Consider the following 26,979-nt stretch of genomic DNA (forward strand, 5'->3'; position numbering starts at 1 on the left):
TCGGACCTGCAGCAGGTTCCAAGGCAGGGGAATGAGTTCCCAGACTCCTGGACCTTGAGAGGCTCCTAGATGGCTGGGGAGATGGAGCAATTGTGCTCTAATTTTGCTGTTACTGAAACAGCGATGCTTGGCCCACCTGAGTGTATTGGTGCCTTCCTCTGGGTTGGTGCAGAGGGGTCACTTGCATGGGTCCTTGCTCACAGTGCTCCAGCCATACTGGTTTTCTGCCCGTTTCTTGAATGTACCAAGGAAGTCCTGACACAAGGCCTTTGCACAAGCTGGGCTTGCTGCCTTGGGCTTCCTACAGGAGAGGTGACTGCTCCTCCCTTCTCATCCTTCAGATCTCCTTCCAGGCACCTTCTCTTGGAGGGCCATCTTTTACTTCTCCCTGTATAGGTCTCCCCTATTTCTTATTTCCACATCCAATTCCTTCTTTGCACTCTCATTTTGTAACCCTTATTCTTGGTTCTTGTTTGCTTCCCAAGTCAGTCCATCAGCTCTGTGGAGAAAGGGGTCCTTTCTGTTTTATTAGAACCGTATACCCAACACTCAGTCCACGTAGTAGGTCTCAATAAATACTTGCTAGATGAATGACTTGGCAGCTCCACAATTCCCAGGACTCAAACGCATCAAAAGGGTCCTCATACAGTCCGTTTCTCTGGGGTCGCCTGGACGAGGATGGGCTCAGGCTGCAGTAATCTCCTTCCCACGGTCTGTTTTCTTTGGATCTCATCATTGATGTCATCAATGACATCATGGCACATGCTTCTGTGCACAGTGACATCATTTCCGCCGTTCGCCACGTCACCAGTCTGTCCCCAGAACCCCCCCTTCTCTTTGAAGCCCCAACCTCCCCAGACGCGTTTGCTGCACGCGGCTGCCAGGGGCCCGCCGGCCACATGACGTCCGTCCGCCCGGGCGGCGATGACATCACGCCCCAGGGGTGGCGTCACGTGCCCCCCCAGGGGCGGGCCTTGAGGGCGGCGCTTCCGGTCGCGGGATTCTGGCGGCCGGAGCGGCGGCGGCGGCTAGACGCGAGGATGGCGGGCGCCGGGAGCGAATCCCGGTTCGCCGGGCTGTCGCTGGTGCAGCTTAACGAGCTGCTGGAGGACGAGGGGCAGCTGACGGAGATGGTGCAGAAGATGGAGGAGGTGAGACGGGCGGGCTGGCGGCGCGACCCCGAGAGGGGCCCGCGGGGCCGGGGGCCGCGGCGGGCTGCAGGGGCCAGGGGAGGAGACGAGGAATGGGAGGGCTCGGCTGGGCTCGGGGAGAGCGGCCGAGAGCGGGACTGAGCCGGAGAGCGGCCCGAGACGGGCTTGGGGGGCTGATTGGGTCCTGAGGCGAGGTCTGCGGGGCGAGGGCCGGACGGGGAAGGAGGAGGGGATTGGACCCCCGGCATGGGCATTTGGGGACGTGGAGGGCTGTGGCCGAGTCGGGGGACCGAGGAGGAGGTCGGGGGGTGTCGAGGCCAGGTTGGAGAAGTAGAGAGGACTGTAGCGGAGAGTTAGGGGTGGTTGGGACCGAGTGGCCGCAGGGAGGGACTGGGGGCTTGCAAAGGTTGAGGAGTGCGTGGGACTGAGGCAGATGTTGGGGTCTGGGACTAGGTTTTGAGGGACCGAGTTGGACTACGGAATGAGCCTTAGGAGGGAATTGGGGGTTCCAAGATGAGCTGGGGGAGCTGAGGGTCTGTAGTGAGTGTGGGAGGTAGTTCTGAGACAAGCTTTAGGGTTGGGCAGGGGCCCCTGAGGTGGGGAAGCGCAGGCCGCAGACTTAGGCAGGTTAAGTTAGATCTTAGGGGTCCCTGTATCTGATGGTTCCCAAGACTATTGGGGCCCTACGCGCTCTGACTTCATTTGGAAGTGGTCCTAGTAGAGTTATCCCAGGGGGCTCTTTGCCCTGGGCTTGAAGGTGGGCCTGAGGGTGGCCGCAGGATCCCTTTCTCCCTAAGAGTTGACTCCCCCTCTAGAGAAGGAGGGAATGTGGGAATTCTAGTATGGTGGCTTTGCTTCACTGGGTCCTACCTTACTTAGGCCAAGGAGAGTGCCTGGGGCTGTTTTCTGGGTAGAGATAAGGAGGGGGTTGGGGGCTGACAGGCAGCCCCCACCTCTTTGATAGTCCAGGGCCTGCCCAGCCTCCGGAAGGCTTGTGCCCACCCTGGTTCTGGTTATCTCAGTCTGTTCCTTGTGCCATGGTCTGCTCACCGGCACGACAGACCACATTTGCAGTGTGTGCTTCCTGCTCTCTCTCCCAACCCTTTTGAACTCTTTCTCTGAACGTCCCATCCTATGAGTCTGGGTCTCCTCCAGGCAGGTGGGCCTGGGCTGGTTCTAGCTCTCCCGGCCCATTTACCACCCCCACTCCTTTGTCTCCGAAGCCTGAGCCTTCCCACGCCTACACGGCTGAGCTTCTCACCCAGAAGCCCGAGTGGGGGCTTTTGGCTTTCTTTCCTGGGAGGGATTGTTCAGCATGGAGCCAGCCCCTTAAAAGGGGGCTTGTATGGAGGTTGCACATTCAAAATCACTGGAAAACCCTCAACAGATCATTGTCTTGAGCTACAGAGAGGCCACTGTAGTAAGATGGTATCAGTCTTTCCATTAATACATCCCTTGTATTCATAGGCTTTGTAACTTGGCACATAAAACGTTGCTCTGGGAATGCAGTTTAAACCGTTTCTGGTCTCCATGTGGCACTTTCCATTTTAGAGAATAGTAAGTGACAAAAATCCATCTTTCTTGACTGAATTAGAGTTTCATGTCTCCAAAGAAAGAAAATCTTTGCTTAGTTTCTCTGCTTTTTGGTTGCTGGGAGACCTTTTGTTGATTGTCAGCAGGCATCTTTCTAGTTTAATAATAAAATGATAGGTGTGTTTTTCTGATGTGTAACATCACCTACAAGTTATTTTGTTATATGTAGCTGTTCTGTTTCATTAAGAACACAATGATTATATTGGCGGCACATTCATAGAAATAAACTGCCGTTTAGTGGAGGGAAGATTGTGGAGAAGGTGGTGATTCTGCTGACTCCGAGGCTGTGAAGGGCAGTTACACTTGTTTCCTGTACCTAGGAAACTGGAGATTAGTATTTAAAGGAAAAAGCAAATTATTCTGGCAGGGACTTTTTGTTTGCCTGATTTTGGAGTAAAGGTGACCTTCATACTGGAGCACCCTGGACAGTACTGAGGACTTATTGACCGCACTCCATTAGACCACATAATTCCGGTTAAATTACTCAATGGTAGTTTGTTCTTCAGGGTGTAGTGCTTTTAAAACAAGGAAATGGAACATGAAGTCCAGACTACCTTTAGCCAGGCAGCTCACCTAGCCACAGTCACACTTAGCAAATCCTGTTGCCCTCGCCCTGTGTGGCCTGTGTGGCCTGTGTTCCTAGGAGCGGGTATAACATGAACAACTGAAATTTTGGCCATGGTAGCTTCACTCAGCTGTTGATATTAATGCATTGGTTTTATTTTTGGACGGTTCTGAGATACAGTAGAAGACAATACTTTGTGAACTGTGTACTCTTGACCAAATGGAACATTAACAGTGCGGTGTTAATGTTAAAGAACATTCAGGCTTTGGAATCTTATGCCCCAGGGTGAACTTGGGCGCTTCCCTGCTGTGTGATTGCAGGCAAGTCACTTCACCTCTCTGAGTATCTGATGGGGAAGGGTGCCTTGATAATACTTATTTCATAGAGTTGATGTGAGGTTTATGTGAGAGAGTGCATGTTAACACAGCATATAGTTAGTGCTCCATGAAGAGTAATTGCGATCATTAATAATCATCTGTGGTTCTTTCATTTTAGAAAGGTTACCGACAATCATTAATACCAGATCATCCTGACAAGTTAATAGGGTCTTATTTAAAATTTTTCAAGTTAATTTTTATCTGCCATTAGGCTAAAAAACGTTTTATACCTTCCATGGTCAAAATGATTCCGTATCTCACTAGGTCTAGGATGAGACAGTAAATGTACAGGCCTTCCACAGCATAGAATCTCTTAACTGGAACCAAAGGCTTTTTTTTTTTAATTGACAGAAGGAAGTGTTTTAAATTGTAGAGTAAGGCTTCTTTGAGCCTGAGGGGATATTTTGTGGCAACTGGGAAGTGCTAGGTTTTGAAGGCATTCACTGTTAGGTTTAAAGACAGCTGTGCATCGCACCCCACTTACATTGTTTTAATTGTGGTATATGAGCTCTAGTGCAGCTCAGGACTTTAAAATCATGTCAGAACTACAGACCTCATTTTCCATGCCTGTGTGTTTATCCTTCCCCGTTATGTAGTATGTCCCCAGTGATCACAGGCTCTCTTCTTCTGCTGTGGTCTGATGTTTCATATGCACATATTTTTATTTTTATTTAAAGTTATTTTTACACGGCAATGGAATGTGCCTTTCTCTGTCCATACACATTAACCCCATTGGACTTTGCAGGGCACTCCCTTAAAAGGAATTGTCACTTAGGGGATTAAGCAGCTAAGCCAGATCTCTTGGGTCACTTCGGCCAGTGTCCTTTCTGAGGAAAGGCTGAGTGGGGTCTTTGTGCTTGTGGCAAGTGAAAATGCCTACACGCAGAAATGTTGAGGGTCTGAAAAACAGATTGTTTGGTGGAAAGAGTCTAGTCTGGAAGAGGCTGTTTCCCTAAGGCGTGTTCTGGTGTGATTTGTGTGGAGCTGCAAAACTACTGCATGAATCATAGTGGCTCATTGATACTGACCTTGCTTTAAACCCAGAGACTGCTTCCTCAACACAGCCCTGAACGCTGGTGGGACTGGTTTTTAGAAGCTAAGATTTAAGCTCTTTGAGTGCCTTCTACTAGACTTTGATTGTATTTGTGTTGTACAATCATTACTGTATACATAAACTTATGTATTGTATATATAAAAACTTGCACTTTTATGTTGTCTTCTCTTCCATGGGCCTGATTGCTTCAACTCTTGAATAAAAAATTACTGGGCCCAGGAATACTTCCTGAAATTTAATTTTATCTGATTTTATCTTTTTTAAAAAAGAGACATCAAGATTTTGTGGAAAGAGCACAGCTGAGAGTTGTGTGACCTTATTCCAGCTCCTGGAACTTTCTGTGCTTCAGCATCTCCCCTGCAGTGAGGACAGTCCCTGTGCCTGCCTTTTAGGGGCTTTGTGAGGCTAAATGGAAGAGTGGGTGGAGGCAATATGCCTCACAGAGGGGGCTCTCAGTAGAAGCGAGCCCCCTTTTTGAAGAGATTTTCAGAGTTGTTAGACTGGCTTAGATGACATCTGGTAACTTTTCTAATTGCTCTCTACCTCTTTTGCGCTGATTAAAAGCACAATGGAGGTCATATAGTACAGAACTGGCTGTTGATACTAGCAGTGTGACCTTTGGCAAGTATTCAGTCTTTCCAATTCTAGTTTCCTTGTTGAAAATAATGGGGTTTGAAAAAATAAAGAGATAATGGTAACCTACATCATAGATTGTTGGGTGGATTAAATGAGATAAGCATGGAGAGAAAATTCAGTAAATTGTTACTGTTAGCTATTAATGCTGAAACTAAAAGGCATAGTATCCTTGCTGCCATTTCAGGAAGATTCAATTTCAATTCCATAGCTGTGGAGCGCTTCCTGTGTGCAAAGCATTGTAAAGGATAGAAACATGAGTAGGGCATAATCCCTATGTCATAACTTGGGGAAGGAAAGTATACAGCTACAGTACAAGGGAGTATAATAAGAGGTAGAGAAGCTTGATTTGTGAAAAGGAAAAAAGTTGGGGTAGATGGTGATGACCGCACAGCCAGCGTGAATGTATGTACTTGGGCACTGACACGTATACGTAAATGTAATTAAGATGGTCAATTTTATGTTATGGGCACTTCACCACAATTTTTTAAAAAGAGTGAAAGGCCCCATGTGAATTGTAAATGACATTTAAGATCAGATGAAAAGAGGCTCCCTGGCTAGTAGGTTCCTAGTGCAAGAGATGGACTTTGATAGGTGGGTAAGATTTAAGAAAATAAATTATCAACTACAGTAACGCCTGTAAGAGAGCAAAGAGTAATGGAATGACATTTGTCACTGCCACTCAGCTTAGGAAATAAACACTTCCAACACAATAAAAAGCCCTCCGTCCTCCCTCCTGGGCATGACACACTTGTGCACATGTGTGCACACACACATGCACACACACCCTGGGAGCCACTGTCTTGAATTAGGTACTCATTTCTGTAAGGATTTTAAAAGAGAAAATTGTGATCAGGAAGAAGTGACAGCACGAGCACAGGCACAGAGCAGGAAAGCACGGGACAGGTTGTATGACTAGTGAATTACCATCTGCTTTAGCCAGATTGAGTTTGCTCATGAGCAGGGAAATGACGAGAAGGAAGGCCGGCGAGGGCAGAGTGCCAGGGTGTGAGCTCGATGGCGGTTAGTTCGGTAACAGCGAGTTTCCATACTGTTTGTAGCAGTTACTGTGCAGAGTGGCTTGGAAGGGATGTGGGTGAGAGCGGGCCTGGGGCAGGAGGTGGGGCTGCCTTAGCCCGTGATGGGGGCAGGCAGAGCAGTTTCACCACCTCTGCAGGCAGTTGGAAGTGTGGTTCTGGAGCTTGGGAGCAGTTTGCTGAGATACAGATTTGGGGGCCAGCAACCTCCAAGTGCTTGTGGAAATCAAGGAGAATTTAAAGTTTGGAAGGCCACTGGGAGTACTTGGTGGGTTGGGAGAGGGAAAGAGGTGCCATTGAAGGACTGGGAGAAACAAGCCCGACGACCTTGTATTTCAGGCAGGTTGACATCCTGTTACAGTTCCTGCGCTGCATCACACTGGTTGAAAGAAATTTAGGAGTAGACCAAGCTACCTCATTTTTCCTGTGCAGAATTGATGTGCTCTTGAGCTAATACAACTCTGTCATTTACAGACAGCCCCCAGTTTATGATGATTTCACTCAATGATTTTTTGATTCATGATAGTGTAAAAGTAGTATGTGTTCTCTAGAAACTGCTTGGGATTTTGATGTTGGATCTTTTCCCTGGCTAGCGACATGCAGGCCAATCCCCTCTGTGATGCTGGGCAGGGCAGCAAGCTGAGGCCGCTCCCTGGTCAGCCACCAACCACTGCCGACACACCAACTGCCATCCCACACCCATGTGGCCATTCTGTTTTTCACTTTGAGTACAGCATTCAGTACGTTATGTGAGCTATTCAGAGCTATTCAGCACCTTTCTGTCAAATAGGCTTCATGTTAGATGATTTTGTCCTACTGTAGGCTTATGTAGGTGTCCTGAGCATGTTTAAGGTAGGCTGGGTGGAGCTATGCTGTGCAGTAGGTTAGGTGTATTAGATGCATTTTTGGCTTCTGATATTTCCAACTTGGGATGGGTTTATCTGGATGTAATTCCATTGTAAATTGAAGACCTGTATTTGGCTTTTTTCACAGTATTTCTAGCAGAATGTTGCTGTGGAGATTATGCCAGGTACACAGTGCCGGGTTATGTGTTACAACCTGTGTGTCAGCCACTGTTCACGTATGTGATCACTGGCTCTCTGAGCGTGCTGAGACAGGAGTTCTGGTTGGTTTTGTTTCCTTCTTCGACTGTGTGGGTTTTTCAGATTCCATCATTATTCAGGAAAACTGTCTTACCCAGTGGTACAAAGAGAGGAAAGTTCTTTGTAGAATTTCTTCATAGGGAAGAATGAAGTACAGAGCTGGATGTAGCTTTGCTGTCACCAGTTTACATTGTAGTGTGTCAAGAACAGGCTTTTTAAAGTATTTCTCTTGGAATTGTGAGAAACATTCATTACTGCGTCAAAGAGTTTATGTGAAAGCAGATATTTGAACAGCTTGTTATATTACAAGCAGTGTCATAGTTAATGTTTCTTTCAAATCAAATCTTTTACTATCACCAAGGTTAGCTGACAGCACCTCGAGGTTATTTTCAAATCCATAGCCCAGCACCTGGGTTGGTGGAAGGACAGAGGGCGTGCTAATTAATGTTTGCCGCCAACCAGCCGCTTTCATTAATGTGAGCCAGCTGAGGTTAAGGAAGTTTATTCATTTTCTCGGCATTTGTGGAGTGCTCTGGGGATGTGAAACCTCCAAGCACTGTAGCTTTCCCATTTCAGGATCCCGCAAGGCCATCTCACAAAGCACTATATGTGTGAAGCGCAGTGATTCGGCAGCCCGAGTGGGACATGGGACGGAGACCAGCAAGTCTTTGTGGGGCTGGGGACAATCAGAGGGAGCCTTTCCTGGAGGAGATGACTCGAGCTGTGATTCAAGGGATGGGTCAACCAGGTATGAGGGAGAATGGCTTGCAGGCATGGAGGTGGCAGCAGGGACAGAGGCAAGAGGAAAGACATCTAGAGAGGGTGCGGGCACCCAAATATCACAGGCCTTGCTGGAGGGACCAGGGCAGGGCAGGGCGTGGTAGGGGACGAGGCCAGAGGAACTGGCCGAGACCAGATGGCCTCTGATGCTGTGTGAGGGAGCTTGGATCCCCCAGTCTGGGAGCCACTGGAGGATTTCAGGCATGAGAGTGCTGTGGGCATACTTGAGATTTACACAGGTTCAGCCAGGGGCAGGATGCGTAAGGGGGATAAGAAAGCAGGGCGCTCAGAAGGCTGAAAGGTGATTGTTGAGCAAGGTCTTTGGGCAGCCAGAATCATCTGTCAGTGGCAGACTTTTAAAGGGTGTAGGGAAATTCTAGTAGAACCAATAACACCATCAAGAAATAAATGGGAGTATCATATATACCGTCCTTATGAGTTCTTCTGAGGACTAAATGAGGTACTGTTAGTAAACTGTGGAACGCAGTGCGGCAGTAAGATGTGCCCAGGAGCTGCGATGGCCCTTAATGGAGGGGTCGGTGCCATTTGACTCCAGGTAGTGGTCTCTCAGAGCCCTGATTCTGTGGGTGTTCGCGGTGATCACGTTAAAAGGGTCTGGTAAGTAAATGTGGGAAACCAGTGGTTAAATGAGAGGGGTGTGGTGGTGTTCTGCTTTGCTTGGCTCCAGGGCCTGGGTGTGTGTGGAGCTCGAGGGGTAAACTCTGCAGTGTTTCCCAAACTGTGACTTCCCAGGCATCATGGGACTGGACTCCCCAGGGCATGCTTTTGCGGAAGCTTGTTTAGGGGATGAACCTGTTCAGCTGCGGCCATAGCCCATGGGGGTCTGGTTCATCACCGTGGTTACCTGATGTTCCCGATGACAGTCCTGTCTCACCAAAGGCCGTCACGCTTTCACATGCTCTGCTGAGGAAGGTGGGGAAGTAGATGGTGTTTGTAGTATCTGATCCCAAATGACCAAACCTTTAAAAATAAGATTTTTACATGTTTATTATAGAACAATTAAAAAATACAGAGAACTATAAAGAAGAAAATACAGCCATAAGTAATACCACCATCCAGAGAGAAACACTGTTAGAAGACATTTCATATATTTTCTTTCTGTGGTTTCCCCCACTGGGATCATTCTGTATAGAAAGTTTTTTGTTTTGGGTTGTTTTTTTACCAAAGTTATACTCTGAGCATTGTCTTATTTTTCATGAGACAACAGAATATTGTTACATGACATGATTTCTTACTGGCTGCATATTTCATCATGTGGATAGATCACAGTTTTTGGACCATCCCCTTATTATTGGGTATTTAGGCATAAATTACATTGCAGTTAACACCTTTTAACATAAGTGTGTTAAAATACCAACATTTAATTTTTTTTCAAGTCTTAAGTAGTCTTTTAATTAGAGCTTCTAATTGCCCATATCAGATGTAACTGCAGTTTTTTTGTTATGAAATATAAGTAGAATCATTTAGAGTAACAGATTCTCCTTTGACTAATTCCCCTTTCTCTACCCATGGACTCAAAAAAAAAAATTCTATAATTAGAATAGCATTTTCTCATGCTGAATAGGAGGTGAATAATTTCAGTCATGTGAGCGTAAATTTTATCTGTTAAACTAAATTTTTGAGTCAGGTATTGGAAAGTTTGTATCATGATATATTTTAAATGTAAAAGCAAAATTGTCAAAAGATGTAGTCTTAATCCATATAAATCCAGGACCCACATGGATGGGCATTTTCTTATTTGTGCCTGTGTAAAGATTATCCCTGAAAATTCTTATACATGCATTTCTTTTAAGTTGTGGTTTCAAAGGAAATAGAAGAGAAGAAAAAACCCCTAAGATCTTACTATTAAACAAACGAATGCTTTGGTGGTTTGTCCTGGCCAGAAGCTAATAAGAAAGCAGAGTGTAGAAATTCTGTCTTCCTTAGGCTTCTGTCTTTTGGGGAGGAGAGGAGGGATCTGGATTTTAAAATTACAGCAGAAGCTATTAATTGACCTTCCCACTTAACCAGAGCATCCCACTGACTGGCACTCACCATTCTCGACATCAGATACAATGACTGATGCCTGCCCATGATTGGGATTAGTTATCTGAGCCCTTCTGCCCCCGCACTGCATTACTCTCCTGGACTCAAATGTGTTGGCTCTCAGACCTGTTTATTCTGGTTTTATTTTTTATAGTAATTAAATAGTTTCATTAATTCCTGTGGTAGTTGACAACCCTGAGTGAAAACTAAGCTGAGTGCTTTGTAAGCAGTTAATATAAGGTGATTCACTAGTTAAGAAATGTGCTAGTGAATTCGGTGGAGGCAAGTTGGGGAAAATTGATGAACTCAAGGATTCTGCTCACATCTTGTTTGTCCAGTGTCTTTAAATTCTCTACTTGAAAGGATGTCATCGAGGCCAAAAAGCACTTTTGGAACTTGAGTTAGTGTACACTTTCTCTAAGAAAACACCTTTGTCTTAAAAGAAAAAAAATGGACAGATGTATGTCTGGAAAATTTTGTGTGTCATGGTGGTTTACTGCTTTAACCCAAATGCTCAGCCAGCAGCTAACCGGATCTCATAATATGAACTGAAGGCTTCTCTGTGGCTCTCCTAGCTGAGATTTTGATTCATTAGGACTAGGGTAGGGCCAAGTGTGACAAACCCCTTGCGTTTTAGAAGACTAGGAACAATGACAGGTCACGCTGTGATCAGTTTGGGTGTCCATCCTACCTCTGCTCTTCTCCCCTCCCCTCCTCCACTCAGAGCCCCCAGGTACTGCAAGGCCAGTGACACAGGAGAGTAGCATTTATATAGCAAGTGGCAGTTATCAGAACCAGTCACACCTATTATTATATTTATTATTGACACTGTTATTCATGTATGTCCAAAAAGTAGGCAGATCTTGTCTTCTTTTTTCTCTGAATATTAGAAAGTAAGTCTTCTAGGAAAGAAAACAAAAAAACACCCACTCAAGGTACGTTGAGCCTGCCAGAACTAGAAAAGTATCAAATTGTATGTCTCTGGGACTAGTGCTTTTGTTTTTGAGCCTAGCTTTTTGCATTTCTGTGGTCAGTTGCACTTAAAGTGAGTAACATAACTAATGTTTAAGATCTGAGCCAGCTCCCTAGGGAAGGGACTGTTCTTGTCTACGTCCCATTGCCTGCTACTTTCTGCGGGCAGCAAGTTTCATCTGGGCAAGGATTTTGATGTCTTCAATTAAAAAATAACAGTCTTTATTAATCTAATATGTTCTGTTTGTTAAGTGGGTATTTTGGTGGGATAATTGATAAGCAGCTGGTAAATTCCCCTCCCCGAGTAGGCTGTAGCCTTGGGGATGGTTTCACACAGCCCACGAGATTGTTGTATTTTAGAACAGTTTCATAATGTTCTACATTTCATTCACTGCATTTTTGTATTTTCAGATCTTTGATTCTGTTAACATGTTAAACGTTCCAGCTCTGAGACTCAAGTTTTTTCATTAAAATTCAAGGAACATATGGATTGAATTAACTCACGTTAGCTTGTGTTTGCAGCTCACCTCTGGGGCATTGCAAGCTTGGATGACAGGTTCCACCTGAAACCGTGTGTTCAGCTGGAAGGCTGTCCTGAAATGAGTTAGTCACTGTGAAGGTCTATGCCTGGAATAGAAGCTGAATTTGGGCTTCCTAATAACCTAGCCTGTAATATTAAAGTCCAGACTCCAATTGCTTGAAGACTTTGGAGAAGTGCCCTAAAATTAATTGGTGAGCTAGAGTGAGTATAGCACCAAAAAAAGGAGATGAGATTAAAGGCAGTCACAGCCTTTTCATCACCTAACCTGTAAGCCTGCTGTGTTTAAAGTCTTAATGCAACCTAACCTTCTCCACTATTAGAAAAGTACAAACGCCGAGGTTTGTTTCATTCTTCATCTTTGTGTTGTAGATAACTTTAAATTTAATTTTATCTGGCGAAAAAATTCATCAAAATCAAAACTAATTTCCCACCAAAAGGAACCAGTATTTCTCTGAGAAGGGCCACTCTGGGTCAGGGGCAGGCAAATATACAGATGGGTCTGGGACATCTTGTTTTACCAGAGAGCAAGGGTAGAATGATATGATGTCTGAGATTTGCTTTCCAATACTTGGGGGGAAAAAAAAGGAGGGGAGTATGGATGAAACAAGATCGGTGAATGTGGCTTATTGTTGAACCTGGGAGAACAGTCCATGGGGATCTGTTACACTTACCTCTGTACTTTTGCTTTGTCTTTGAAAATATCCTCAATGAAAAGGTAAACAAAAGATACAAATAGAAATGAAATGTAGATGATTATTGGAACTTGACAGTCGACTAGATTCTGTGCAGCAGAGAGTGGATTGTGTGGCAAAGTGCAGGGCACAATCATGTGGCAAACACACTTGGAGACAGAATATCTGAACACTTAATATCCTAGCTCTGAAGTTACTTACTGGCACTTGTGACTTTGGTGGACTCTGAAACCGCCCTCCCTGAGATTGTATTTCCTTTTTTCCGAGTAAAATGGGGATGAATTTGTCTCTCCAGTCCTGAGAGGATTAAAGGAGATAATGCATGAAGAGAAGGGGCGTGGTGCCAAGCGTATAGTAAGTGCTCAATAAGCCTTAGCAAACACTGTTGAAATTAAGGTACCAACAAGAGGGAAGTTTTCAGATCACCACCAGCAGCTTGTCTTACTTAAGTCTTCAAATTCACATCTGGTTTGGGTTTTTTTCCTTTCTTTTTCTCTGTCGAGACTTTTATTTGAAGAGGGAATGCAGTGCAGAGTGAATGGCACTCCCGGGATCTGGGCTCTGAGCAGCTTCCAGGGCCTGTGTGCAGATGGTCTTGGCATCGGGACTCAAGATCTTCGGGGCTGAATGTGTTGTGGTTATTGTGTCCCCAGAGCCTGGCAGGTGGAGGTGCTGCTTAAGCATTTCTTGAATGAATGAACCACCATGTTGGAACATTTTGTTGTGGCTGTGGTGAGCTATGGTCGAGATATTGAAGTTTGTGGGGGACTTACAAAAATAGCTGAAATAACTAAATTATAGTGGCTTCCAGGCTACCACAGTCACACATTGTCACATTCTGATATGCTCTTCAGGTGGGAGAGGGCTGAATTTCAGCTAAAGCCACCTTGTGTCTGACATGTCTCCTTATGTATGTTGTGTACCTGTTTCTCTGTGGTACTGGCTGCTTTTGCTTTGGATCAACTGCCTCATAATCTTGACTATTTTCCCTCGCATTTCACTCCCAAACCACTATTGCTGCCGTGGGAAGGAAGACTACAGTTCCTCTTCTGTCAGCATCTGGTTGGTTCTGATAATAGGCTTTAAACCATGAGGTTTCTGGTTACAAATCTACTCTTTAAAATTTTATTTTGAACATTTAAAGAAGCTCATTTTCAGAAGCTTAGAAGATTTTTAACAAGAGACTGAGAGAGAGTAGCCTGAGCTCCTGCAGTCAAGATCCTGCGGATTCCGTTGAACAAGTTATTCAGTGATATGCCTGGTACTGTGCTAGCTTCTGGGCATTGGGGAATGAATGAGACATGGTGCTGCTCTTAAGAGGCGCCCAGGGTTCTCATCTCAAGGGTTAGTGTGAGCTCAAATGTCATTTTATTTCACTGGGAAAGCCATTCCAGTTAGATCAAGCTTCTGGCAGACTGGGGCATGTAGCCAAGGGGGGTTTGAGGGGTGTTTAATAAAGGTGCGCTTCCCAAGGGGTAGTGGTGCAGACCCCCAGGGCTGGTGCAGGACTAGCCACAGTTTTGCACTTCTTGCCAGCAGGCCTGAGGGACAGAGCAAGAACCAGAGAGCAAGAGAGGGCTGCTGTGGATGTGGGCTTGGGGAGGGCATGGCCACCTTCAGTGACCCCCAAGGCTAGTGGCCTGTTGAGTGGTCACTGTGGTTCAGCCAGTGGGCCCCTGGGGCACACACCAAGATCTCAAGGATAGATGGAAGATTCCAGCACTGTTAGTTTCCTGGGGTTACCATAACAAACTGCTGCAAACTTGGTGGCTTAAAACAAGAGCTATTCATTCACAATTCTGGAGACGAGAAGTCTGAAATCAAGGTGTATACACCCTCTGGATGCTCTAGGGGAGAATCCGGTCCAGCCTCTGATGGTTGCTGGCTTCCTTGGCTTATGGCTGCTTCCCTCCAGTCTGCCTCCATCTCCATATGGCCTTCTCCTCTGCATTTATTTTCTCCTGTGTGTGTCTCTTGTAAGGACATTTATTTGTCCTTGGGTTCAGGGCTACCCAGATAGCCTAGGGTAATCTCATCTCCAGACCCTTAATTACATCAGCAAAGACCTTTTTCCAAGTAAGGTCACATTCCCAGGTTCCAAGGCCTAGAATGCTGACATGTCTTTTTGGAAGCCACCTTCAGCCCACTACAAGCATCCATCACAAGAGAGTTAAAACTCCATGAGGAAGTGGTGGCTCATCATTAGCGTGACTGTCTGTGTTCAGTAGATGTGCGCTCTGTGAGGGCAGGGATGCCATCTCTCTGTCCACTCCTGTCTCCATTGCCAGCACATAGTGATGACTCAAAAACCTGTGTCTGGATGAATGAATAAACAGACGAATGAACAAACACTGTGACTACAATACAGAGTAAATGCAGAGGTGCAGACGTGTGCTCTGTGAGACATTGAGACCCCTGAGGTGAGCATTCCCGTGGAGGACTTGCACGGTGTGTGAATTACATGTCAGTTAGGTCATGCCTCAGAGTACCCAGTGATCTAGGGAGCAAGGTAGTGTGGGGCTTGAGGAAGTAGAGAAAAGGCTTAAAGCCATTGCCAGGGTCTTGATTAGGACAGTTTTGTGCAGAGATTTGGGGAAGAAAGGTGTTCCAGGCTAGGAGCCAGCCCAGAAGCAAAGTCATGGGCAAAGAGCATTGATGTACCAGGGAAGATGGTTACTTACTAAATAAAAATGATTGTTTGTCTCACATGAGTACTAGACCTTCTGAGCTTGGTGGCAAGGGAGGGACATACCTGTATCTTTATCTTACATTAACCCAGCCCACATTCCAAGTACTTACAGGGTTTTTGAGTGACTTAGAAAAAGAGGTATTCATTCTCTCACAATTCTGGAGACGAGAAGTCTGAAATCAAGGTGTCTACATCCTCTGGATGCTCTAGGGGAGAATCCGGTCCTGCCTCTTCTAGCCTCTGATAGTTGCTGGCCTCCTTGGCTCATGGCTGCCTCCCTCTAGTCTGCCTCCATTTCCACATGGCCTTCTCTTTAAAGGACCTCCAGTACTACTAAGAATTTCCCTTTATTTGTTGAAATCTGCTAACATAATTCAATCTTGTTTTTACTTTGTTTTGATAAGGATTATATAGTAGTGTAAAGGGGGTGTAAGGGAGTGCCCTGAGCATTTTTCTGTGAATCGATTTACCTTGGAAATGTGGAGAGATTTGCCTTTCATAGTGCTTAGGAAGGCACAGTTATAATTACAGATGGAGTCAGACCGGCCAGCTTGAATTAGAACTTCACAGTGTAGAAGTGTCTGGTTTGGAAAACATCCACAGCACACCCAAACCTTTGACTGGGTGCTGGCCAGTGGTGCGCAGGCTGTCTCCATCCTGTCCCAGAGAGCCCCACATTGCATATGTCATCCAGAGGGGAATTTAAATCTCTTTCTTTCTTACCAACTTGATCTTTATGCCACTCTCTGCCAGCCGAAATGAATACATAAATAATGACACGCGTTTGAGGTAGAATGTTCATTGTGCTAGAACTTCATTATGATGGAAGCATCCCAACAGAGAAAGGCATCTCCGTATTTCTGTGGGAACAAGCATTGTAAAATACCTTGTTTGCATTTTTAAAACAAAGCCATCTTATTTCCTTAGAGCTTCTGCCCTTCTGGTTCTAATACCAACAGGCCTTTAAAAAATTGTTATTAAAAAATGACTTCTGTAAGTTTTATACAGAAATTTAATAGTGCATCTTATAATGAATCAAGCATTATATACAGTAAAAAGGAAAGTAAAAAAATCTTGCTGCTATTTACTTTAGGAAAATGTCTTTCAGACACCCCTCTGTGCTCATGGATAGATGGATGGGCAGAAATAACTATAAATGGGATCCTGCTATCAAGTGTCTAATTTTTCTTCAGTTAGGAGCAGAAAAACTGAGTACATTAATGAAAGAATGTTCGCTTACCACTGAGAGATTATTTCCTGAAGATTTCTCTATGGTTAAAAGGACCTTGAGGACCCTCAAGGGGTTGGTGACACTGTGTTCAGTTTTCAGTTTCAGGCTCCGGGCCATGGTTCCTAAAGTACAGCGGGCCCATCCACCCGTTCTCAGATTCACTGTGCAGGCGTGGCCGCAGCCTGGAATCCGTCTGAGAGGAGGTGCAGGGTCCGGCTGCATGTCGCCCAGAGTGGCTGCCTCCTGGGCCTTGTCCTCATGGAGAGGGCCCCAAGTCCCTGCAGCTCACCTTTGCTTTGCAGGTGAAAGAACAAGGCTGGCTGTCTCCTCCCCATTTTTCTCAACTGGAATGATGGGAAGGAATGCCGAGGAGGAGAGTCTTTTTCTACATCTAATGTGGCGTCAGGTGTGTTCTGGGGCCACAGGGTGTGTGAAAAGCTTTGCCCAGATGCTTACGAAAAGCAGCTCCAACCCCCTCAGCACATGTGTCATGGCTGTTGGCCCCGGAGTGGGAGGCCTAAGTGGCCACTAAGAACTTACTGATATTTATTTACATAAAAGCATCTGAATACCCAAAGGGTATGAAAAGGCGCAGCCACTGTAGTGGTTGGTGGTTGAAGTTGAATTTGGCCTCTGGCTGGCTGGCGACTTGGACTTTGCCTTTGTGCATCCTGTGCAGACGAGCTGCGCTTTGATTACAGCCTGGGCTCCCTTGTGTTACTCTCTTCTAGGACTTTCTAACACGTAGAAGTGATTTTGACCTGACTTCAGCCCTACGTGGATAAGATTTATTTACAGATGTATTTTATGGTGAGACTGAAGCAGTGGCTCAGCTGTATATTGGAACCACCTGGGGAGCTTTGGGAAAAATAGGCATGCTTGGGTATCCTCTGGGGAGCTTGGCTGATGTGGGTTTGGCCTGGGCTTTGGGGCTCAGATTGGCGCCGCCTTCAGGTGATTGTGATGTGCAGCAGAGTTGAGAGCCCTGCTGTAAAGGGAGGCTTCGCAGACCTAGCCCCATGCACGTCCCTGGACGCTGGGGCTTGTGGTAGAGGCTTTACTCTGGACATCTGGGAGATACCCCTGCCAGGTTACCCTTCGATCCAGTGTGAGACCCCCATAGGCTCAGTCTCAGAGCACTGTACCATGTCTTGCATAATGGATTTGGGGGATCGATTGCTTGACAAACACAGCTTTTTTTGTTGTTCTTACCTCCACATTTCGTTACCCACCTTATTTGCCAGGTCTGGCCTCAGTGACTGGCTTTTTTGGGGGGTGGAGGAAGCTCTCTGATTCATTCAGCAGATCCTTACTGAGTGGATGATAGTACTAGGTGCCTCTCATGCCAAAGACGACAGGGTATTATTGGCTGTGTCATTAGGGTTCTGGTGGGAGCAAGATTTAATAACCCTGACTGCAGTTAATGGCTGGAGAGCAACGGGCGCTGGGACAGAGGGTGGCTGCGATCTCAGACTGGATGGCCAGGGAAGCCTCTGAGGATGAGGCACTAGGTGGAGCTGAGCAGACCTGAGCACCAGAGGCCTGAGGAAGGCAGAGCCTACTTTGCTCTCAGAACTGCTGGGACGGGGCCGTTGAGGGCCAGGTTCCCGCTCACCTCAGCGACCCTGGCGTGATGGGCTGGCTCTGTTCCGCTAACAGTGACTCCTGAGTTCGTATGCGATAGGAGCACTCTTGTCCCTGTTGGCTCTCTGGGCCTGACTCAGGAGCTCGCAAATAGTAGTTGCTCAGAAAATATTTACTGAGCAAAGAATTGATTGAGTCAGGATGACAGGGTGCATGGGGCAGTGGGTCTGGGAGCAGGAGCCCAGGGCGTGGCTGTGGCCTTGAACACCTGCTCCCTTCTCATCCATCACGTGAGACCAGCATTTTCTTTGTTTATAATTAAACTTTAAGTTTTGAGGTAACTGTAGATTCCGTGTGCTTGTAAAAAATGCAGAGGCTATATACCTGTCACCTATTTACCTCAGTGGTGACCGTCTTGCAAAACTCTCGTCTGCCCCCACTGTCTACCCCCGGGCACAGACACGGGTGTGTCCAGTCAGGATCGGGAGCAGCAGGACACTTCCATCACGGGAGGGTCCTCCAGGCCGTTCTTCAGCCACTTCCTTCTCCCAAGCACCCATTTTTCTCCATTTCTGTAATTCTGCCATTTCAAGAATGTCGTGTACACAAATCATAGTGCATGTGACCCTGTGAGTTGGCTTTTTTCACTCAGCATAATTAATTCCCTGGAGCTTCCTCCAGGTTGCCACGGGTGTCACCAGGAGGCTCTTTTTTGGGGCTCAGTGCTCCAGGCTGAGGGGGCAGCACCGTTGAGCCATCCATTGGCTGCAGGGCAGCTGGGTTGCTTTATGGTTGGGGCTATTACAAATAAAGCTGTTCTGAATATTTATGGTTTTGCATGAACGTAAGTTTTTGTTTCTGTAGATAAAAGCCTAGGAGTACAGTTTCTGTGTTTTATGGTATTTGCACGTTTGGTTTTAAAGACTGCCGAGCTGTTTCCAGAGGGGCTGTACAATGGTTTGTTAATCTTTGTTCTTTTAATGGCTTAACAATCAAGGGAAAGGAAAGACTTCTGCAGGACCTTGGGAGACAATGCCCATGGCGGGGGGAGGCGGCTGGTGGGGAAGGCGAGAGTGAAGGGAGCCCCTCCCAGGGCCTCCGGAAACCTAGCAGTACTGGGAACTCCGCTACATCGGGCCTTCCCAGCCCCACATTCTCCTTGCTGCCCAAAGCAGTGGCAAGACACCAAGAGTATTTCTACTGCACTAATTTTTATAGTGTTAGGCTAGTGGTTTAATTTGCTATCTTAATTTAAATCCTTATTTTAAGTTCTAAGATTAGTTTAACTGAAGGGCATGGGCCCAACTCCTCTGCAGGAGCTCCCAGCTTGGTGGTCAGCGCCTCCTGATGGGGCCATGGCCCCAGGGCTTTGGCTTTGTCCTCTTCATTGAGTCGCACCTGTGTGTAGTGAGTGGGCAAGTGTGAGTGTGAGTGCATGCTGGGAGCTGGGCTTGGCCTGGGGGGAGGGCACGGAGCCGAGGCTGCGCAGCCAGGAATCTGCACCCAGACTACCAAGAGGAAGGAAGTAGCAGCGAAAATAAATTGGGTGGGGTGGCAGAAAAGATCAAGGGGAAAGTGAGGTGGTAGGTGTGGGAGTGAGAAGAGCTGCTGAGAGAAGTGCAGGCAGGTAGGCGGACAGAATCTGTGCAGGTGAAACCTCACACCCAGAAAGCCAGGCTGCTGTGGGCGCCACAGTGAGGGGAGCCGGCCGCCAGCAAGTAGAGGTCCGGGGCTGATGGTGCGTGGTGGTGGTGGTGGTGGTGGTGTGTGTGTGTGTGTGTGTGTGTGTGTGTGTGTCTTTAAACGTGTGTGTGTGTGTGTGTGTGTGTGTGTCTTTAAACATATTTCTACTACACTTTATAGGACTTTCTAATCCTTTCCTCAGACCTTCCTTTTCCCCTTTACCCCTGAGGTCTGTGCTGGTGGGCTTCTCTGCCTCCCCAGTAATGTCCGTCACTGCTTGGAAGGACAGAATGAAACCCCTGCAGGGTGAATAGGTCCCCCTCGCTAATGGCCAGGTGGCCGGGGGTGGGGTGCTGGCCGTGGCATGGGGAAGGACACGAACAGGGTCTCTGTAAATGGAATTCAGGCTTCTATGTTTGATTTCTAAGCCTGAAATGACATCCTGCCAACTGCCCTACTCTGATAAAAGTGATTCTTTAACTTCCCCTGGCGCAGCAGAAATGTGTTTGGAAGAAATCTAGCTCTGAATCATGCAGCTATTTACTCTGCAAAGCACAGTGGCAGTAGTAAGGAATTCCAGTCACAGCACAGCCGTTGAAGCGAAGCCTCGGAGACTCGCGGGACAAAGCCTGTTCCGCACACTTGTTGAGAAGGAAGCGCCTTGCTCTTCAAGAGGGAAGCAGTGTCCAAAGTAGAAACTGCAGGGACCGGAGTCTGGGTTGGGGGCCGCCGCCTGTGTGTGGTCCCAGCCCAAGACCGGCCCACAGAAGCAGATGCACTGACCCCTGGGGATGGGGCACGGAACCTTGGGGGACTTGCCTGTGAATAACACACTTGGTTCTCATCATCCTGTGTGCTCCTTGCAGACGCAGAGCATTCAGCTTAACAAAGATATGACGCTTGCCAGCAACCGGAGCCTGGCAGAAGGGAACCTTTTGTACCAGCCCCAGCTGGACACGCTGAAAGCGCGTTTGACCCAAAAGTACCAGGAGCTCCAGGTTCTGTTTGAAGTCTATCAGATAAAGAAGACCAAATTAGGTAACTTTTTGGGGGTGCTCTTTCAAGAATAAAGAGTTGGGAGAAGGACACATTTTCAAGCTTTTGCACTACCAGGGGAGAAATATTATCATGGAAAATTTTCAGGTTAAGACAATGATTAATGTCATGAAGAAATAGTTCCTCTCTAGGATTGTGTCACCAGTTTAGAAAAGAAACTTAACCACCTTTTAAACAAAATTCTACCTTCTCCAAACAGCATAGGAAAAAAGGTAATTTTCTGAATTGTGATATTTAGCTATGTTTTATCCAGTGAGGTCAGGCTCTCAAAGTTAAAAAATATCTATCACTGGGACACTTTATTTTAATGTCATACTTTAATTTGTAGCCATTGTGAAGAGATGTAGAAATTGAACACTGTTGAAAGTCCTGAGGGCTTTGGAGAGCTTTCCAGGGCTTTGAGATTGAGGGGCTAAAGATCATCTGTGTGAGAGAGGGTCACAGTGGAGCCGGAGACTGACTCCCGCTCCCTGCCTCCATAGCTGCATGAAACTTACTAGAACATAAAACCCAGTCAGGAAGAGTCAAAGCAGGGGAACGCACGACCAGGTCTGGAGAGGGTGTGGAGCTCTTGCATTGCTGGTAGGAGTTGAAACTGGTAAAGCTGCCTGGGAAAAGTAATTTGGCAGCACCAGCTAACATGAAAAACCCATGTTCACTCCTGGGTGGATCCCCAACAGAAATGGGCATTTATGTCTAGCAAAAGATAGGCGTAAGAATATTCACTGCAGCTTTATTTGTAAAAGCTAAAGTTGGAAACAGTGTAAATGTCTATCCCTGACTGGTACATAGGTAAGTTGTGATAATTACACAATGGACTTCCACATCGCATTGGAAGAAGTGAGCAGCGCTTCTGCAGTCCCTTCGTGCAGTGCAGATCATATCCCAGACGTGGTGCTGAATGAGGGGAGCGAGCCTGGAGCCCACGCCGTGTGATTACACTTGTGTGCAGCTCGGAACCAGGCAGGGCTCTTAGGTGGTGGGGGTCATCACAGGCGTGACCTCTGTGGGAGTTGCTGGGAGTGGGCCTGAGGGAGCCACTGCACATGTTCTAGATCCTTATGGGCATGAGGTGCTTGGATTTATATGTGGGTAGAAATTCAGGTCACACACTTAAGATATGTGTGCTGTATGTAAGTCATCACTCAAAATACAAAGGAAAGACGCATAGGGTGACTACATCACGTGTTTGAGAGCAGCCCTCTATAGGGCAGGTGGGGACACTGGATGCTGTGATGCAGCCTCCAGGCAACCCCTGCACTAGTCCCATGCACTCCTTCTTCTCCTGGATTTCAAGGCCTTTACTTTGAGCTTCCTGGAAAGTCAAAGGGAGTGGGGAAGAATCTGGTGGCGGGGCTGGGGTGTGGGGGCGGTGCTTATTGACTAGAAGGGCCAGGAGTGCTGTAATTTCTGAGTCTGTGCCTGGCACCCCCACCTCATCATGCCTCCTGGTTCTTGCAGATAAACAGTCCAGCAGCGCATCCTTGGAGACCCTGTTAGCACTTCTCCAGGCAGAAGGGGCCAAGATTGAGGAAGACACCGAGGTAAAGTCAGCCAGCCTGGGATGCCCAGGGCACAGGTACCAGGGGGCAGCAGTAGGCCCAGTTTCTGCAGGGACAGTGAGTGCCACACCCTGCCAGCCAGGCTGCACGTGAGCCACAGGACAGTCTGGCCCTTGAGCAAAGGATGCTCGCTTCCCTGTAAGGTGGCACTGGTCCTGTAGGGCAGGGGGCTGGCTGACGTACTGTTTGCTCTGAGTCAGCTAGTGGGGCAGAGCCTGTGGGACATGGCCAGCTGAGTGCTTCAGGGCCTCACTGAATAACAAGGACATGAGTCAGGGCCAAAAGCTGTGCAGTTAGAGCAAGCTGGGGCTGGCAGCATCTCGCTGAATTGGCTCCATGGTCTAATTAACCATTGGGGATTGGTGGGGGCCTGATGGGCACAGGCAGGTTTCTCTCTGACCCCATGTGGGGCAAGTCTGTCAGGATGCAGCCAGAGGAAAGGAGGAAATGTTGGCCTCCAGCTAGCCTAACAGAGTCAGAAGTGGGCACAGCCATTTTCTCTCTGGGCCCAGAGACCCAGCAGCTCAGGGCTGCTGACAGGCCCCCTGCACCTTCAGGCTGGCTCTCCCGAGGCCTGCTGCCCATCAGCTTGTAAGCTGGCGGGTGTGGGGCAGACAGGACCAGCCCACCTCTCCTCCCAGACAACTGGCTGGCCTGAGGTCAGCCCGGCTCAGACAGGATGGGGGCAGGTGTTGGGAGGAACCTGGTGTGACCCTCCCTGCGCCCTAGGTGGTAAAGGAAGCTTACTCCCGTAGCGGCTGACCTGTCCCTGGAAACCAGTTTCTCCTGCTTCTTTCAGAACATGGCAGAGAAGTTTCTCGATGGAGAGCTTCCTCTAGACTCCTTCATCGATGTCTATCAGAGCAAGCGGAAACTGGCCCACATGCGCAGAGTTAAGATCGAGAAGCTCCAGGAGATGGTGCTGAAAGGACAGAGACTTCCACAGGCCCTGGTCCCACTGACACCCAGGGTTTCTGAGCCTGTGCCCGCTCTCCCCTTGCCCTATCCCACCCCAGAGGCCAGTGGGCCCCCATCTGTTGTGCCACGGCGCATACCCCCACCACCACCCCCAGTGCCTGCAGGACGTTTAGCCACACCGTTCACCGCTGCCATGGGCACAGGACAGGCCTTTCCGTACCCAGGGTCACAGTACCCTCCCCTGCCACCTCGCGTGGGCATCCCCCCACAGCAAGGATTCTCCGCACAGTTTGTATCTCCATACCCGCCCGCTCTCCCCCAGAGACCCCCGCCCCGGCTGCCTCCACACCAGCCAGGCTTCATCCTCCAGTGAGCGGCTCATCCTTCCTGGGAGACCCCTTCTGCCTGCTGGCCGGGGTTCCACACGCCTTGGAGACTGCCAGGCCTGGCTGCTTTGCCAGCACCTCCATCTGATTCTAGGACTGTAGATCAGTGGTAAGTAGACGTAGACCCCAGCTCTGGACACCTCAGTGGTGTGTGTGTGCTCAGCCTCAGTGTGGCAGCTCCATGGTTGTGCTGGTGTGAGCTCTCGGCATGGTTTTTAAGTCTTACAGCGTTGATGGACTCATGAGTTTGGGGGAAAAGCCTCCCCCTAATCCCACTTAGAATGGGGTCCTCCCACTGCAGCTTTATTTGATAAGCACGGTTGATCATTTCTGCTTTGTTTTCAAGAGACATTGTCTGTGTCCCAGCCCACCACAGTCCCTGGTCGGGTCACTCAGGTGGGCCAGCCCAGAAGGTGCTCACTCAGTCTGTGGGATGGGGTGGCCTTCAGTCCCCCCACCTTCCCCAATTCTGGATGCTTCAAAGCCACACGTGGAGTTTGGACTTGGCCCACCGCCACGTCCAGAGGCCGGGCGAGTTGCCGCTGGGCCTTGGGAGGGCGGTGACGGTGTGATTGGACTTCGCTCAGCGAGCGGTCACAGCTGCTCCTCCTCCTCTTGCCTAAGGGTTTCTATGAAGAAAAACCCCAATATTTTTACTACGTCTGTAACATTCCTGTTTTATATTGGGAAAAGAAAACTTTTTTGACACAAGACCATTCAGGGAAACTTTATTAAAAAAAAGTGCACATAGTGTTTTGAGCAGATTGAAATGCAGATGAAATGAATGCAAGTTTCTTTCCTGCAAGCAGTGTCTGGTCACACCTGCTCACACCCGTGGGTGCCTGTGCTGTGCCTTAGCTTCACCTGGTGCCAGTGGGGTGCTGGCCACGGCTCCCTACCTGCCCACAGGCTGGCAGGCTGCAGGGCGGCTGTCGCCAGCAACTGCTGCCCCTGGTGGCTCTCAGTTCCTGGAGGAGCTTGTCCTGTCCTTGGTCATTGATGTGTTGAAAGTGGAAGAAAAGTCTGCCCACCTTGGACCAGTTAACTCTTAGCTAGTAGTCTCTGCCTCTGCCTGGCTGGGCCCTGGGGCATGGGTGGGAAAGACAGACTCTTTTCAGCTGGGTTTGGAGAAAACCTCCCCCTCTGGGGACCAGGGAAGGTGCCAACAAACCGGGGTGCTCTGCAACAGCCCCAGGTTCTGCCTGCCCCTCTGGGCTCTCATCTCCATGTGCACCTGGCTGCATGCCAGGGCCCGGGTGGGGGCAGGGTGTTGCCACTCCCATCCCACGACAGCAAAGCCCCATGGCTCTCCCAGGTGACAGAACCAAGGCCGAGCTCAAACAGGGTCAGTCACAGCAGGCCACGGTGAGGCCACCAATCTTTGTATTACCCTACAGTTCTGTTCCTGACTTGAACTCTATGGTATCATAATTGTTTTTAAGAACAGAAGCTGTATAGGATGATTTACTGCCATGCCAATCAGGTAGGCGTGCCATGTCCTGTGAATCTTGAGCACGTGGTGCCACCCACCCCAATACCTCTGTCACCCCGCTGTTGGGGGATGCCCGCAGCCTGCACGGTGCACAGCCAAATGTGGGCTTGGTGTTGATGTGAAGGGGCCACTGGGCTAGCCGCACATCTCTCCAGGGCCACGCCTGAGCTGTGGTTGTGAAGGTGTAGGACCCTTTTTAATAAATAGAGAATTATTAATAGCAGTGCTGTCATTTATTTCCCTGGGGATGTGGGATGTTGTGATGTGTTTATCGCTGATACTCTATCTAGAACCAGAGTTCCTACAGTGATGCTGGCGGGTATGTTTGTTGAGGTTGAAAAGCCACCCAGGTGGCTGCAGGGTCTGCCTTGGCCAGAGCTCCAGGCATGAATAGCAGAGCCTTTCATCCTGTTGTTTTTTTATCAGAGTCTTAAAGGGCAGAAAGCAGCACATTCCTTGTGTCAGAACCCCGTCTTAGGGTCTCAGCTGCCCCGCATGAGCCTCTGAGCAGGGGACCACGGGTGCCCTCTGGGCTGTCCCTCCCTGGCCTCTGTCCACAGGGTCCCCTCTGCCTGCTGCTCAGCTGATGGACACTCTAGTTAGGTCATTCTTGGCTTGTTTCAGATTAACAGAACATGATGTTTTGCCCTGGGGACTTGCCCACAGGCGTTGGCAGGTGTTGCCCACTCCCAACTGCATGCTGAGCATGTGCTGCTTCCCTCTTGAGGCTGAAGGACCCCAGGCTCGTGCCTCCGCCCCTGGGGTGGGCTGTCTCAGGGCCTTGGTGCCCCGGGAGGGCCTGTCCTCCGTGCTGGGGGTACTGGACCGTGAGGGGCCCCAGGAGCAGCCATGCACAGGCTTACCTGATTGCACTCCCCTCTAAATGGGATGCCATTCCCTGCACATCACTGCTCTGAGAACATGCAGGGTACACTGCTGTGGTTTCCCTGTGAGGAAGAGGGAAGCTTTTCCTGAGAAATAAGTTTGCTTTTTGTTTAAAAGAGAATTTGTGTGTCTGATAGCTTCCTAGCAGCCACTGGGAAAAAAGAAATTAACAGCCAAATTTGTAGTCTACCCCAGTTCCGTGGGATCCAAGCCTTGACTGGTCCTTGCTCCCTCCTCTGAGCCCCTTTGCTCAAGGGAGGGACAGTAATTGACCCAAGCGAGCAGCAGACCCCCAAGGCCTCTCTTTTTGGAGCTTGTTAACACATTTGCTCACTGAGGACTCATGCCAATGTGCGCTGGTTTGTAGCAGGTGGAGAGAATCTGCTTCTCTTCTCTGAAGCTGTTTTCCTCGCAGGAACCAGCCACCAGCTCATCTCAGGACCCTTCCTGTTTATGGAGACTGGGTCCCAGAGCACCTTTACTCCTGACCCCACCTACTCCTCACAACCACCTTGGAGGCCAGGCATCTCCATCCTCCGGGAACCTGTGGCTCGGGGACTGGGACACTTGTCCTAGGCCACTTGGTGGGCATCCCCCAGGCTGACCTTTTCCCCCCGACCTGCATTGTCCTAGTCTGTAAATGCTGGTGATCTGGGGAGAAGCATGGTTTCTCAGGGAAGCTGGCCCAGACTGGACCCTTACATGGGGGAGCACTCCCAGAGTGGGTGCTTGCACAGCCAGCTGTGCCCTTTGTCATGCATAGTTCTCAGCTACAAGGCATCAGGGGTTACCCTCCCTTTCCCCAAGGGGCGTGGTTTCCAACAGGGCTTGGGGGAAGGGGCTCAGGAGCAGTGTGGCCCTTTGGCTGGGACTGTTGGCCTTGGGGTGGCAGAGAAGACTCACCACAGGCATCACAGACCCCAGGGAAGCAAGCCGGGACCTTCCTAGG

The 26,979-nt window shown here is 48.5% G+C and overlaps 1 protein-coding gene and 1 long non-coding RNA gene across 3 annotated transcripts; one reads left to right on the forward strand and one right to left on the reverse strand.

Annotated features, from left to right (window-relative positions):
- Positions 1-961: 961 nt before the first annotated feature.
- Positions 962-25,365, forward strand: VPS37B (VPS37B subunit of ESCRT-I). Of its 2 annotated transcripts, none has more exons than XM_017678204.3 (4): positions 962-1,151; positions 20,598-20,769; positions 22,249-22,331; positions 23,149-25,365. In XM_017678204.3, the coding sequence occupies exons 1-4, from the start codon at positions 1,041-1,043 to the stop codon at positions 23,638-23,640; spliced, it is 858 nt and encodes a 285-aa protein (XP_017533693.2). In that variant the 5' UTR covers positions 962-1,040; the 3' UTR covers positions 23,641-25,365. The 2 variants fall into 2 exon arrangements, with proteins under 2 accessions (XP_017533693.2, XP_017533699.2); XM_017678210.3 differs by lacking the exon at positions 962-1,151 and adding an exon at positions 19,510-19,786.
- On the reverse strand, positions 24,388-26,926 carry LOC140846583 (uncharacterized). Its single transcript, XR_012125816.1, has 2 exons — positions 26,009-26,926; positions 24,388-25,337 (listed from the first exon to the last, which is right to left on the reverse strand). It is a non-coding gene; the product is annotated as an uncharacterized lncRNA (long non-coding RNA).
- Between the last annotated feature and the right edge of the window lie 53 nt (positions 26,927-26,979).

This window comes from Manis javanica, chromosome 15 (genome assembly GCF_040802235.1).
Source record: "Manis javanica isolate MJ-LG chromosome 15, MJ_LKY, whole genome shotgun sequence".
In the NCBI taxonomy this organism is placed as follows: domain Eukaryota; kingdom Metazoa; phylum Chordata; class Mammalia; order Pholidota; family Manidae; genus Manis; species Manis javanica.

Bases quoted from the DNA above. Each gene is read 5' to 3' on its own strand.
- VPS37B (XM_017678204.3), top strand. From the start codon at position 1,041: ATGGCGGGCGCCGGGAGCGAATCCCGGTTCGCCGGGCTGTCGCTGGTG. The intron at 1,152-20,597 runs GTGAGACGGGCG...TGCTCCTTGCAG, and splicing joins TGGTGCAGAAGATGGAGGAG to ACGCAGAGCATTCAGCTTAA. The intron at 22,332-23,148 runs GTAAAGTCAGCC...TGCTTCTTTCAG, and splicing joins AGATTGAGGAAGACACCGAG to AACATGGCAGAGAAGTTTCT.